We start from the raw sequence: 14,324 nt of genomic DNA, 5'->3' as shown, positions 1-14,324 counted from the left end.
GGGGTTCAGCCGAGTGGAGGATGGGGGCCTGGCCCACAGCTCTGCCCACACAGACCTCAGAGGCTCCAGGAGGCCGTCTCTGTGGGAGGGGGCGGGGTGGGGAGGAGCCCTCTCTCTCGGCTCTGTTACTTGGGGGGCACAGTGGGGGAGCGGGGGCCCCCTGGCGGGCTGCAGCCGGGCACCCTCACGCCAGGCCCCTCCTTCCTCAGGAGGTCTGTGGCCCAGCCCCTTGCCCGCCGAGAGGCACCCCTGGGGAAGAGGCAGCTTGGCACAAAGGTGCTGCTGATCAGTTTTCCTTTGCCCTTGCTTGGCACCCCACCCAGGCTACCCACTCGAGGGGTGACTCGTGGGAAAGCTCCCACCGCCCCCACCCCTGACGTGTGGTCCACCGTCCAGGCATGTCGTCCTGTCCGTCAGCAGTGGACGGCCCCTCCCTTTGGGATGTTGAGAGGAGGATGCCCTTGTCTGCCCTCCCCGTGGGATCCGGGTGGGTCTGCTCGTCCCCAGAGACACTGTACCACCTCCCTGCCACAACCCCGGGCATCGCCCGCCCTGCATGGGCAGACACAGTACAGGGCACAGGGGGGCTGCACAGCCCGAGAGGACGGAGTGGGCTGGCGTTGTGGACCAGCAGGAGTGGAGGCCGAGGGCAATGCTGTTGCCCGGCCCACCTGCTTCCTGTCTCGGCCCCTGAGTCCCAGTGTGACCCTGTTTGACAGACTGGGCACAGCTGATGGTCCCAAGGGGCCAGGGCTGCCCGAGTCAGAGGTGCCCTGGCTCCCAGTTCCTGCTCAACCAAGACGATGGAGAGGGGTGGGCAGAGAGCTGGCATCTGAGCCCAAGTCCTGGTCCCAGCCCGTCCTGGGCACCCTGGGCAGCTCATGCCCCTCACTGGGCCACACTTCCTGGAGACTGGTGCTGGAAGCATCCACCCACTTCCGGGCAGACTCTCCCCCTGGGTGTTGGTTGCCCAGGATCTCACAGCTGCAGGTGGTTATTGAGGCATCTTTTGATTGCCCACCACCTCCTAAAAGGCAGGCTGCTTGAGGGCAGGGCCTGGTGCCCGGTCCATGCCAGGCTTGGCAGGTCCTCAGCGAGCTGGTGCTGAGTGAACAGAGGGAGGGTGGGCCAAGAGACTAGTGGGCTCCCCAGCAGCCCCCTCCCCAGGCCGGGAGGGCCTCCCAGACCTTGGGGCGGTCGCGGGGAGGTTGACTGCAGGATGGAGTGGCACAGAACCTCTGTCTCAGAGGGCCCAGGACCCCCTTCTACACACACACACGTGTATGTGTGTGTCCAACAGCTCACAAACGCCTGCCCCTGGTCCGCAGAGGGCTTTGTTCCCCGCCTCTTGCCCAGCCTGGCCTGAGGGGCCCTCTGTCTTCCAGAGAGGGACAGGTGTCTCTTGGGGGCACCGCTGTGGGCAACCTCTTGGGAAGCTGCTCATCCACAAGGGGTCCCCCACAACCCCTGTTGCCTGGTAGGAGCTCTGAACCCAGAACGGTGGGACGCCAGAGTGCAAAGCTGAAATTCCTCCCGCCCGCCTCTCCCCAGGCACCAGGGGGACCTGGGGGCTGCTAACTGCCCCCCAAGCCTTTCACAGGCCACCGGATCCCACAGGCCTCACCGCCCTCCTTGTGAGAAGGGTAACTCCACCCGGGTCCATAAGGAGGTGCAGGTTTTATCTGGGGCTGCTCCTGAGCGGGACAGGGATTGGGGTTCACTCTGAATGCACTGCAATAGCCCAATTCTCCTACAGACGTGAGCATGTCTTATTCTTATTTTGGAGAAAACTAACTGAAAAATGAGGATGAAACAGATGCACATCCCAGACCTCTCAGAACAGCTCTCGGTCCCCAGCGCCAGGCCAGAGCCCTGCGGCTGTCCCCCTCCCTGAGCCCCCCCTGGGCAGAGCATCCCACAGGCCAGCTCATGCTCCACTCTGCACGCTGCCAGCATAAAGGCCTGAACCCAGGAGGGTACCCGGCGGGCGCCCCACCCCCATGGCCCCAGCTATGCACCAGCTCCGGGGTTCTGGGCAAGTCTCAGCTGTAACCAGAAACAAAAAATCCTCTGGCAGCAGAAGAGAAGGCAGAAGGCTGGGCCCCGGGAGCAGAGCTGTGGATGAAGCAAGACTTCGACCCTCGTGAGGGCAAGGGTCAAGTCAGGACAGAGGCGTGGCAGGAGCACAGAGCAAGCAGCCGGGCCCCGAAAGCCTCCAAAAAGCTTTAATACTGATGCCTGGATATGTTCCACATGAGAAAGGACCTCTCTACACCCAGGGGCTCGCTGAGCATCAGGCAGTGGAGGGGGTCCCCAGAGGACCTCCCTGGCCACCCGACCAGCTAGCCCAGGGCCTATGCACAGGCTTGCCCTTACCACAGCTCTGGAGGGTCCAGGGCGCGACCAAGCCTGCCCCTCTGGCCGAGCACGTCTCTTCTAGCCGCGGGGAGCCGCTGTGGGGGTCCGGCGTGGCCGGCACCCCGAGTGAGCTGGAGACACACAAACACCTGCGTGAGCAGCGAACACCCTGGAGGCAGGAGACAGCTTGGGGGCGGGGGGAGGGCCAGGAGGCTGGGCTCCTGCAAGCCCGGCATCCAGGGAGACCCAAGGGCCAGAGAGGGGCCGGGCCTGTGACCGGAGGCCTGGGGGGTAGCTGCACCCGCAGCATCTCCTGGCTCGGCAGGGCCTGATCTGTGAGCAGTGACTTGGGCTCAGTGCTCGTTCCTGCGGGGGACCAGCTCCCGGCAGGAGCGCGCGGTGTCCACGGTCACCGTCCAGGGCTGGGGCCCGCGTCAGAATGCCCTTTGCCCAAAAGCCGCCCTCGCCTGTCCTCGATCTGCTCACTCAAAACACCCACTCTGGGGTGACAGTCACAGTCCTCCATCCTTCATGACGGTCATGTCCTTCATCTCCGCCCCCTCGGCCATGGGCCAGGGGGCACTGTCTACCAGGCCTACAGGGGAGCGGGGCCCACGGCCGAGCTCTACCTCCACCAGTGCCCTGCACTGCCCGCCCTGGTCGGAGAGGGACCTCAGCCGGCCGGGCGACCAAGAAGGCTGGGGTCAAACTGGTCCGGTTGGAGTCAGAGGCCTGCCCTCCATCAGGGCAAGCTGCCTGGCACGTCTGCCCACAGGAAGAAGAGGAAGGCGTGGCCCTGGGCCCCTCCCGAGAGGGTAGCAGCCCAGGTGGGACAGGAGAGCAGAAGTGGGCGGCAGCTGCCCGGGTTAGGGGCCTGCGGCCCAGAGGCGTGTGCTGGGCTCGGACGAGCGGTGCTGACAGCCCGCCTCACTTCACGTCTCATCAGCATATGTGCCTCTCTCTCCTGCAATCCAGCAACCCAGGACCCCTTCGAGTGACTAAAGACGCAGCCACAGCTCTGGGCCATGGGGCCCAGCCTCCTCCGGCCCCCCGGATCCTCAGGTGTTTGCTGAGCACCTGCTGTGCTTAGCCCCCGACCCCGCAGGGGAGATGGCGTGAAAAGACTGTTCCACACAGAGGCAGCAGGCCTGGGACTGAGACGAGATGCTGCAGAGGTGAGGGGCGGGCCCAGGGGCTCATCCCGGGATGGCCCCAGGGGCACTGGGGCGGGAGCGCTGACCGCGGGCTCCGATGGTCAGGGGAGGAGCGTTCCTAGAGGCAGCGGGCCAGGGGCTGCTCCAGGAACGCGTGGGCATGGAGGCGTGGGGGGCAAGGTCACGGCAGGGTCTTTTCTAGACTCTCGCTCCCTCTTTCCCAACCCAGAACCTGGGGGCGCGCAGTAACTCCCGCCTGGGATCATCAAAGGGCAGGAAGGAGCTGCGTCCTCCAAGGCCATCAGTCCCCACGCCAGTCGCCCTCCATTATCTAGATCACGTGTTGCAGAATTTCCCGCAGAGAGACAGACCATCCATGTTCAGGCTCTGTGGGGCCCCCAGGTCTCTGTCTCCATGGAAACCACTCAGCTCTGCCTTTGTGGCAGGAAAGCAGCCACGCTCGCTGTGTAAACGTGATGAGTGTGGCTGCACGCCGATAAAACTTTATTTAAAAAGACTGTTGGTGGGTCCTGGGGGCGGTGGCTTGCTGACTGCAGGTCTAGATTTTTTTCTAAGGCAATGGTTCTCACCGGAATCGCCTGATCATGGGGCCCACCCCCAGCATATCAGATTCAGGAGGGCGGGATTGGGGGGGAAGGACACTGCATTTTCTAATGAGTTCCCGAGGAACAACTTGAGAACCACTCGCCAGGGAGGGGGTGTAGCAGAAAAACCACGGGCTCTGGAGTCCAAGCCCTGGGTCTGACCCTTGGTTTGTCCTCCCCCTAAGCAGGTCACTTCTCCTCCGCCAGCCTCAGCTTCCCCATCTGTAAAATAGGGATGAGCATACACCGTTCAGGGTGCTGAAAGCACTGCCTGAGGTTCAGGGAGGCCTGCGGGGTGACGGTGGGCACACAGCTGGGCCACACACTCTCCCATCCTTCCTTCCAGATGGGCTGGGGGTGGACTGGGCATCAGAGGCCCAAGCTCCATCGAGGGTCGGGGGGCAGGGCGGGAAGCCCGAGTGTCCCCACCACGTGATGCTGGTAACAAGCTCCGGCCCCACCCAGCCACTGAGCACCGCGTTCCCAGCAAGGAAAGGAGTTGGTGGAGGAGACCCACCCCGACTCAGGAACTGGCCTGAGAGGCGGCAGGATGGGCCAGGCCCTGGGGAGCGGAGCTGTGCCCTGCAGCCTAGGACTCATAGGGCACCGAGGGAGGTGGCCAGAGGCATGGCCGCAAAGCAACCCCCGGGGAGCACTGAGCGGCGACCTGCTAGTTTAGAAGGTGGGGCCGGGCCAGGCCAGGGGCCCTCCTGGAGACCCCGATCCTGGGCTCCAAGGGCTGGGCCGTCCGGGGCATGGTTCTGAACGGCTTCCACCTCTGCGGTCTCTCTGTGCCTGGGCAGGCTGCGGGAGGGGTGGGGAGGGGACCTGCGTCCTGGTGGGAAGGCTCTATGTCTTGGGGCTCCCCGGCTCTGAGACCTTTGAGGTCTGAGCCCACAGGACCTCGCTGGCCATCCAGTGGCAGGACCTACAGATATAGGCTGTCCACCTTGGAGCCTCCCATCCCCCCTCCCCTTCTCAGGGTCTAGACAGGGAGCAGGGGCTGAAGGCGGCCAAGTCTGGCCCAATGCTGACCCCTACCGGTGGCAACAATTCCATTCCAGCTTCCCAGGTGGCGCTAGAGGTAAAGAACCCTCCTGCCAATGCAGGAGACATAAGAAACCTGGGTTCGATCCATGGGTCAGGAAGACCCCCTGGAGGAGGTCATGGCAACCCATTCCAGTATCCTTGCCTGGAGAATCCCATGGACAGAGGAGCCTGGCGGGCTACAGCCCATGGGGTCGCAAAGAGTCAGACACGACTGAGCACACACACAGAGGATACCCAACCTGACTGAGGCTGGGCCGGGGAGGGGAGGGGAGGAGGGTGAGGCAGTGCTGGGGGAATCGGGGTGATACGGGGAACCCCCACCTCCTAGGGAGGACGCAGGCTGGGGGTGGGGTGTGCTTTCTGCACAGGCCTGGGATCTGCGCTGACCACCCCCCGGCCGTGCAAGGGCCTCCCCCACCCCACTTGGATTCCTGGCTCCCTGAGCATGGCCACAGTCTTCACCCACCACTGTCCTCTCTGCTCAGGAGCACTGCACCCCCCAGGCGGCCCCCTGAGGCCCCAACCTGGGCACCGAGTCCACGACACACCTGGCGAAGTGGGTGGAGAGGATTCCCTCGAGCGTCTCTGGCCAGCCCCCCGGGGACCCCCCCCACCGGCCTGTCCCCCTCTGGAGCCCCACCCCTGCCTTGGCTCTGAGCTGTGGAGCCCGAAGTCGCAGAGGACCTGTGGCCAAACGAGGTGAGGGGGCATCCTGCAAGGGGCTGCCCGGCGGGGCTGCGGGGGACAGAGAGGGGAGGGGCCGGGGTGTCTGAGACCCTCCTGGGGCAGCACTGGGAAGGCAGCCGGTGGGGCTGGGGGCCAGGAGGGCACTGCTGGCCGGGGAGGATGGCTGGACAGGGACCCACGCCTGCGGGAGCCGCCAGGCAGAGGGGCTGAAGGAATGGTTCTTGGGGTGGGAGCGGGTAGTCCTTGCAGGAGGAGACAGGGCCACAGCTGCTCAGTGAAGTCCAGGGGCCGACACGGGCCCCAGGGGCTGAGGGCGCTGGGCAGCGACACTGGCCGCTGGGGGGGCGATGAACTGGGGGACAGAGGGGCCAGGGGCGGCCGCAGCTGCACGGCCGGGGGGCTGGAGTGCGGCTGGGCCCAGCAGAGCGTCCCCGGGACAGTGACTGCTAAGGCGGCCTCGCGGGCCCAGGCTGGGCTGGCCGGGTGGACAGCGGGGCTGCTGAGGGCGCCCGCTGCCCCTGCCCCAGGCCGGCCATCCATCCGTAACAACTGATGGAAAGGGACCCGTGTGAAGTGGCCCCAGAGAAGGTCAGGGCTGGAGACGGGCCTGTTCAAGGGCTTGTGGGCAGGTGGTCCTGAGAATCTGACACCAGCGAGCACACCTAGATGGAGGGCCTCTGCCTCCACACGCCCCGGACACGACCAGCCTGCCAACCACCCGGGGACGCCTGGGCGACTGGGGCCTCCCGTGGCCCACTGCGCGCCGCCCAGCCGGAGGCGTCCGAGGCCCGTGTCTCCCCCAGGACAGGCCAGGAGCTGTGTCGCCCTGCCGGCCCGGCTGCACCCGCCCCAGGGACATGAAGGCACTCGAGGGCAGCGCCCAGCCTTACCTCCCTGCGAAGGGACTGAGGGCCTGGAAAGAAGCCACGTTTCTTGCCAGCCTCCCGTCCAGCTCGGAGCGTCCATTGTCCGTGAAACCTTTCGAGAGAGGAGCATCGGGACTTCACTTCCTACAGGCCGGTGGGGTGCGGAGGGGCTGCTGCTTTGCAGGGAGTGAGGTGGTCCCCCCGCATCCCCACGGCAGGAGGCCCAGGGGTCCTGCGCACTCGCCCCTCTGCAGAGGCGGGGCGGGGAGGGGGCGGGACGTCAACCTCAGGACCGGGGCCCACCCTCCCCCGCCAGAGGCAAGGTGGCCACAGCAGGCACAGAGGGACAATGGCTGGGGTCTAGTCATCGCTCCCCCTCGAGGGGAAGAGACCCAGGGGCAAGGAGAAAGTGGCGGTCCCCTGGCTGCCGGCGGGGCCTGGGGGTAGTCCTACCTATGGGCTCGCTGGCGTGGCGGGCCCTGGGGCTCGCGCTCTGTGGCCGCTCCCAGCCAGGGCTCCAGCGCACCGTCTCCATGTCCCGGAAGCCAGTGGTGGAGAGAAGCGGCCTGGCCCGCAGCCCTGCCCAGTCCCAGGGTGCCCCTGGGCCCACGTTGGACACGAGGGCTCCGGGGCGGGCCGGCGTGCTGGCGTCGGAGGGCAGCAGCCCCGGGCCAGGCCCCACCAGCGCGTCCATCACCTCGGAGCGGCGCAGCTTGTCCGTCAGGACGTCGATGCGCTGCTTCAGGATGTTGGCCATGGTCTCCAGGGCCTGCAGCCGGGCCTGCTTGTACCGGAAGTGCAGGGGGCCCGGCATGCCCAGGCGCTCCGACTCCTCAGGGTCCAGGTAGATGCAGAGCCCCGGGCTCCGGCAGTGTGTGCTCAGGTCCTGGAACTTCAGGGGCCCCAGGGAGGAGCTGGCTGGCATCAGCAGGGCCGCGCCCTCCCAGCCACCTTGGGGGCCTCCCACCTCCAGAGTCTTGGTGGGGTTCAAGGCTCTGTTCAAACACAGGCAGAAGCTGCAGGGAAAGAAGGGACAGGGGTCAGCCTGGGGGCGGGGGGGACCGTCTCCATGCGTGTCGGAGACACGTGTGTGCAGAGATGCACATGGAAGCAGCTTCCGGGCCAGGCCCAGGTCCGTTTGTGACCGTGGTGACCACGAAAGACCACACGCACCTATTAGGCAGAAGGAGACCAGTTGGCAATGATTTCTTGGATGTGACCCCAGAAGCACTGGTAACAAAACAACAAATAGGCAACTTGGGCTACTTCAGAATTAAAAACATGTATATGTCAAAAGACCCAATCAACAGAATGAAAACACAGCCTTCTCGACTTCCTACTTTTGCATTTCAATTTCCTTTGATGAAAAGGACGTCTTTTTATAGTGTTAGTTCTAGGAGGTGTTGTAGGTCTTCATAGAACCAGTCAACTTTACTTCTTCGACATCAGTGGTTGGGGCATAGACTTGGATTACTGTGATGCTGAATGGTTTGCCTTGGAAACAAACCAAGATCTTTCTGTTGTTTCTGAGGCTGCCTCTAAGTACTGTGTTTTGGACTCTCTTGTTGACTACAAGGGCTACTCCATTTCTTCTAAGGGATTCTTGCCCACAGTAGTAGATATAATGGTCATCTGAGTTAAAATCTCCCATTACTGTCCGTTTTAGTTCACTGACGCCTAAGATTTTTATATTCATTCTTGCCATCTCCTGCTTGACCTTGTCCAATTTACCTTGATTCGTGGACCTAACATTCCGGGTTCCTATGCAATATTGTTCTTTACAGCATCAGACTTTTTACTTTCACCAACCAGACACATCCACAGCCGAGCATCATTTCCGCTTTGACCCAGCCACTTCGTTCTTTGTGGAGCTGTTAGTACTTGCCCTCTGCTCCTTCCCAGTAGCACACTGGATACCCTCTGACCCGGGGGAGCTCGTCTTCTGGTGTCCTATCTTTTTGCCTTTTCATACTGTCCATGGTGTTCTCGAGGCAAGGACACTGGAGTGGTTTGCCATTCCCTTCTCCCGTGAACCACGTTTGGTCAGAGCTCTTCCTTCAGTGAGACCTGTCCATCTCGGGCGGCTATGCACAGCATGGCTCGTAGCTTCACGGAGTTTTGCAAGCCTCTTCACCATGACAAGGCTGTGATCCACGAAGGGGATGTCATGTGCATTTTAAGTGAAATGTTTGTAAGTGAAAAAAAAAAAGGACACGGCGAAGCAAGATGAAGGACCTAGAGCCGCCCCACCCATGGAGATGACCATCCCCCAGTGTGGTGTCTAGCCAAAGGAGCTGCACAGTCAGGACCCCTGCAGCCTTCCCGATGGAGGGCTGCCCTTGGGGTGTGATGGGTTTCTCGGCCCCGGTGCAGGTGACACGTGCGCTCAGCGTGAGCACGTTCACTTTGGACCTGTGTCCTCGTCTGGATGTGACCAGACACCAACACTGAGAAGGTAAGAAGAGGTGCAGACCCCTGGGCTGCCCTGTGGACCCCGAATCTGGGGAAATGGCCCGGGGACGCGAACTTTCAAGACTAATGAAGAAAAAGGAGCCAGAGAGAGAAACTTCCAGGAGCCAGGGGTCAGGGGAGGGTGTCCGATCCACTGAGGTGAGCTGCTGCAAAGAGGGTGGGTGCTGAGCTCCAAGGGGTTCATCCCAGAGCCCCCTCCCAGGACACTGGCTGCCAAAGGTGCACCCAGGGCAGGCAGCTCCTGCTGGGGCGGTGCCTTGTGGGGACCCCCATCCTCAGCCCCGCTGGGTCCGCTCCTCCCCCCTGACCACACGTGGGTGACGCTCCCGTCACATTGCCCTCCCCTCGTCATCAGGCAGGTGGCCAGGAAGTCGCTGGCCCTGGCCTGAAGCCCACAGCCCTTCGCCATGGGGATGAGCACCGTGGGGTGGGGACAGGGAGAAACTGGATCTCTCCTGCACTGCTGGTGGGAATGCAAAATGCTGTGGTCACCGCCAATAAAGCCCAGCAGTTCCTCCGTGAGTGAGACACAGAGGTACCACATGACTGGACAACTCTCCTCCTGGGTGCGTGCACAAGAGAGCTGAAGACAGGTGCTCGGATGTTTCGATCAGAGTGGCCGAGAGGGGGACACAGCCCACAAGTCCATGAGCTGACCATGGGTGTGCAAAATGTGGGAGATGCCCCCAATGGAATATCACTCAGCCCTAAAAAGGAAGGAAGTCCTGACACAGGCTGCAACACAGATGAACCTGGAAAACACGCTCAGAGGAAGAAGTCAGGCACAGAGGCCCTGTGCTGTCTCAACTGACATGAGACATCAGAACAGGTGAATCCAGCCAGCCAGAATGGCCGTCATCAAAAAAATCCACCAACAATAAAGAGGGTGTGGAGAGAAGGGAACCCTCCTCCACTGTAGGTGGGAATGTAAATTGGTACAGCTACTACAGAGTACAGTATGGAGGTTCCTCAAAAAACTAAAAACAGAGCTACCACATGACCCTGCAATCCTAGTCCTGGGCATTTATCTGGGGAAAAAAAAAAAAACCATGATCCAAAAGGATGCACGCAACCCAGTGTTCACTGCAGCACAGTTTACAACAGCCAAGACATGGAAGCAACCTAAATGTGCATTGACAGAGGAATGGATAAAGAAGATGTGGTACATACATACGATGGAATATTACTCGGCCGTAAAAAGAATGAGACAATGGCACTTGCAGCAACATGTATGGACCTAGAGATGTCATATTGAGTGAGGTCAGTCAGACAGAGGAGGAGAAATAGCGTATGACATCCCTTATGTGTGGAATCTAAAAGAAATGACACAAAGGAACTCACTTACAAAACAGAAAGAGACTCACAGACTCAGAGAATGAACGTATGGTTGCCCGGAGGAAGGATGAGAGGAGGGGATAGTTAGGGAGTTTGGGATGGACGTGTACATGCTGCTGTGTTTAAAACGGATAACCAACAAGGACCTCCTGTATAGTACATGCGAAAAAAAAAAACAAAAAACAGGTGAATCCATAAGGACGAACAGCAGATTGGGGATGCCTCAGGGCTCAGGGGACGAGTGGGGGGCAGTGACTGCGAATGGGAACTGGGTTTCCTTTTGGGTGATGAAATGTTTTGGGACTAGACAGAGGTGGTGGGTGGTTTCACAATATTGTGAATGTGCTAAAGGCCCCTGAATAGCTCACTTTGTAAAGGTTGACTACGTGACAGCAATCTCACCTCAGTGGAGAACAACGCAGCCCTGATCACAGGCTCTGTGCAGCTCTGGGCAGAGTAAGCCAGCCCCTACCCGGGAGAGCCCCCCTGGAAGTCCAGCCCCGGCCCCAGCACACCCACCTGCCCGGGGCCTCCTGGTCCCCCAGCACCATGCCGGAAGTCACCTTGCTCCACTGCAGCACTGGCACCCCCGGCCCGGCGGCAGCTTCCAGATCCTAAAGCAGAGAAGGATGCTGTCGGCCCCAGCCCAGCCACAAGACCCCAGGCCCTGTCTCAGCCTCGGAGCTGTCCCCGGCCTCCGCGGGATCACAGGCTGGTCCCTCCCGGGGAGGGTGGGCAGAGACGGAGGCAATGGGGTACCCGTAAAGCCCCATGGAGGCCAGGGGAGCTGGGTGTCTGAGCTGCCGCATACCCTGGACTGTGCCGCGTGCGGGACGAAGGTCACGATGCCGGGGGTCGTCTGGGAGACCACAGGGACGGCTCTGCCCAGCACAGCCTCCCTCTGCTTCCTGTGGGCGTCCTGCAGCCTCTGGTTTCTAAGCTCCAGCGAGCGCATGGCCGAGGCCTTCTCTTCTAGGGCCTGCCGCCGCCAGGCCACAGTCTTCTGGCGCATGAACTCACGCAGGGACTCAGAGCTGTGGAGGGGGCCCAGGGCCCCCCGGGGCTTCGGGCAGGGCCGAGGTGTCCGCACCTCATTCTCCTTCTCAGGCGCATTCCGAAGGGCACCCTGGCTGGGCCTCGGCCAGGCGAGCTTGGCCCCCAAGGGGGTCCGCAGGGGACCCCTGCCCTGATACAGGGGGCTGGGCCCCTGCGTGAAGGAGGCGCTCCAAGGCCGCCAGGTGGGTTGGCTCGGCCTTTCCAGGGGGCTCCATGGCCTCGGGGTGGAGGCCGCCAGGTCTTCAGAAGCGGTCCGGGCCCTCTGCGGACCCCAGGCCTGCCCGGCTGAGGCGCTCCAGGACCGCTGCAGGATGGGGACCCACCTTTCGGGGGGGCTCCCAGGCCTCTGGAAGGCGGGGTCTCGTCCATGGAATGCCCAGGTCTTCGGTGGGCAGGAGGCCTGCCTGGCCGAGGCACTCCAGGGCCGCTGGGGGAAGGAGTTCAGCCCTTCGGTGGGGTTCATGCATCTCTGGAAGGAGGTGTCCCGTCCTGGGGCTGCCCAGGTCCTGTGTGGATAGGACTCCCACTCGGCCACAGGGCTCCAGCGCCGTGCGGCAGGGAGGCTCCCAGCCCTCTTGGAAGTGGGCAGCCCGTCCATCGGGGCCTCAGGGCTCTTCCAGAAGGAGCCCTGGACGTCTGGGGGTTTCCAGGGGCTTGACCGCCTCCTCCCTGCCAGGCTGTGCAGCTCCAGCCCTCGGCTCAGGTGGCGGGACCGGGCCAGCTCCAGCCCAGCCTGGATTTGCTGGCGGAGGTCTCGAAGGACCGCCATAGCAGCCTGGACGTTCACGGGTGGATCACGGGAAGCCAGGGTGGGCACGTTGACTGCGGGCATCTGCGGGTCACTGCGGACGGAGGCTGGACTTGGCATCCCGGGGTGGACAGGGGAGCTCTTGGGGGCTCCAACCTTCTTGCTGTGATCTGCAAAGACAGGCAGTCGCAGGGTTGCCAGGAGGAGCGGAGCTCCCCCCAGAGACCCCTCTCCTGGCTCTGCACTTGTCATCCACGCGTAGAAGCCCTCTGCGGGCAGATGCACGTCTCGGTGACTCATGGCTGTGCCTGGGTGTCTGGCACAGAGCCATCCTCTCTGAACATGTCAAAAACTGAGTGTGTGCATGTGCGTGTGTGGCGGGGTGGGGGGTGTGTGTGTGACAGATGTCTCCTGGGAGCCACTGTGGCTGCAGGCCTGCATTCTCTAAGTCAGGACAGCCTAGTGGCCGTGCCCTGCCTTCCAGGAGCAGAAATTTGCTTCTCAGTGACAGAAACCCTCTTTTTGGTCTTTTTTAAATGCAGTGACTCCCCCAAAGCCCCTGACTGCTGGTGGGTTTGGCGGGCATTTGACAAGTCTCTGGGGGAATAGGTGCCGCGCCCGCACCCTGATGCCATTGCTGCCTGGGCATCTCTCCCCCGGCGCCCACCCTGCCCCCCAAGATGCCACACAGAGGAGCAGTGTCGAGGTGGAGGTACAAGGTACCTAACTCTGCGATGGGGGCCTGGTCTCTCGAGGGGGCCTTGCTCTGGAGCCTGGGGAGGGCAGGCGGGGGCCCCAGCAGCACCCTCACCAGAGCTTGTCCTTTCCTCCAGGCATGAACACCAACCAACTCAGAATCTTAAAGAGAAAACACATATACAGCCAGGTGCCCGGGGCCCTCCGCGTGCTGGCCCAGAGGGGAAGGCAGGCAGCTCCTCACAGAGCCAGGAGGACACCAGGTCACACACTTCCGGAGGGGACAGGGTGAAAACCCTTGGGTCCAGGCCACTCTGGTGCTGCGCCATACCCCAGCCATTAGCCAGCATCCTGGGCAAAGTTGAGTCTCACGATGACCTGGACATGTGACCTGATTTCTCTGACCCTCAGGGGTAATAAAACGTACTCCCTATGGATTTCTCTGTAAAACATTCAATGCAGGCCCTGAAGCACCGCACACGTTCTGTAAAGGCTGGTCAGTAGCAAAGACAATCACTAGCACACACAGAGCTCGCAGGGCGGCGGGCGACACTGTCGATAATCACTTGCCCTGAACCAGAGAAAACTAATTCGTTTTTAAACTGGTGAGAGCAGGGATAAGGGTAGGAATCAAGGAAGCTGTTGCAGAGAAAAGGGGAAATAGAAGGCTGAATTTCTCTTTTCTTTCCTGAGAACAAAGAAGATAAAGAGAATAGTGAGCAGGCATGATCACTCCTAGTTCTTAACTGTTCCTCTGTAGTCTGTAACTAAGTTTGCTTTTCTGCCCTCTAACTCTGCAGGAGCTCATTCTGAACCTACTATCCTTTAGCATATCCTTTAGTGTATCCTTTAGTCGTGTCCGACTCTGTGACCCCATGCACTATAGCCCACCAGGCTCCTCTGTCCATGGAATTCCCCAGGCAAAAATACTGGAGGGAGTTGCCATTCCCTTCTCCAGGGGATCTTCCTGACCCAGGGATCAAACCCAGGTCCCTTGGGCGGCAGGCAGATTCTTTACTGTCTGAGCCCAGGGAAGCCCTGCTATCCTTTAACTCTGTGCTGACCACCTCCTGTTCGTGGTGCTCACCTTTCAGCACACTTTTGCAGACCACCTCTTGGAGGTCTCTTTTTGCATTACAGGAAGGAGGTCACAGTACAACACACGGAAAAACGAAGGACCCAGCTCCTGGACTACCTGACGCCAGCCTGTGACTGTTTTTGAAACAATGCAAGAGGAACAAGAAGAAGAATACAGGATCCTCACGTCTCTGTTCTTTAGCACCAACCCCTGACTGTG

General features: G+C 61.4%; 1 protein-coding gene across 1 annotated transcript in view; it reads right to left on the bottom strand.

Moving 5' to 3' along the window:
- CCDC187 (coiled-coil domain containing 187) overlaps positions 1-14,324 on the bottom strand; it is a 61,834-nt gene that overhangs the window by 24,436 nt on the left and 23,074 nt on the right. The window contains exons 5-9 of the mRNA XM_043916374.1: positions 11,339-12,501; positions 11,047-11,141; positions 7,174-7,736; positions 6,745-6,832; positions 2,377-2,489 (exon numbers count right to left, since the gene is read on the bottom strand). Of these exons, the coding sequence (XP_043772309.1) occupies positions 2,377-2,489; positions 6,745-6,832; positions 7,174-7,736; positions 11,047-11,141; positions 11,339-12,501 (2,022 nt within the window). The remainder of the gene's footprint in view (positions 1-2,376; positions 2,490-6,744; positions 6,833-7,173; positions 7,737-11,046; positions 11,142-11,338; positions 12,502-14,324) is intronic.

Source organism: Cervus elaphus, chromosome 11, assembly GCF_910594005.1.
Source record: "Cervus elaphus chromosome 11, mCerEla1.1, whole genome shotgun sequence".
Lineage (NCBI taxonomy): Eukaryota > Metazoa > Chordata > Mammalia > Artiodactyla > Cervidae > Cervus > Cervus elaphus.
Note: the sequence above shows the minus strand (reverse complement) of the source record. Positions and strands in the feature narration are given on the sequence as shown.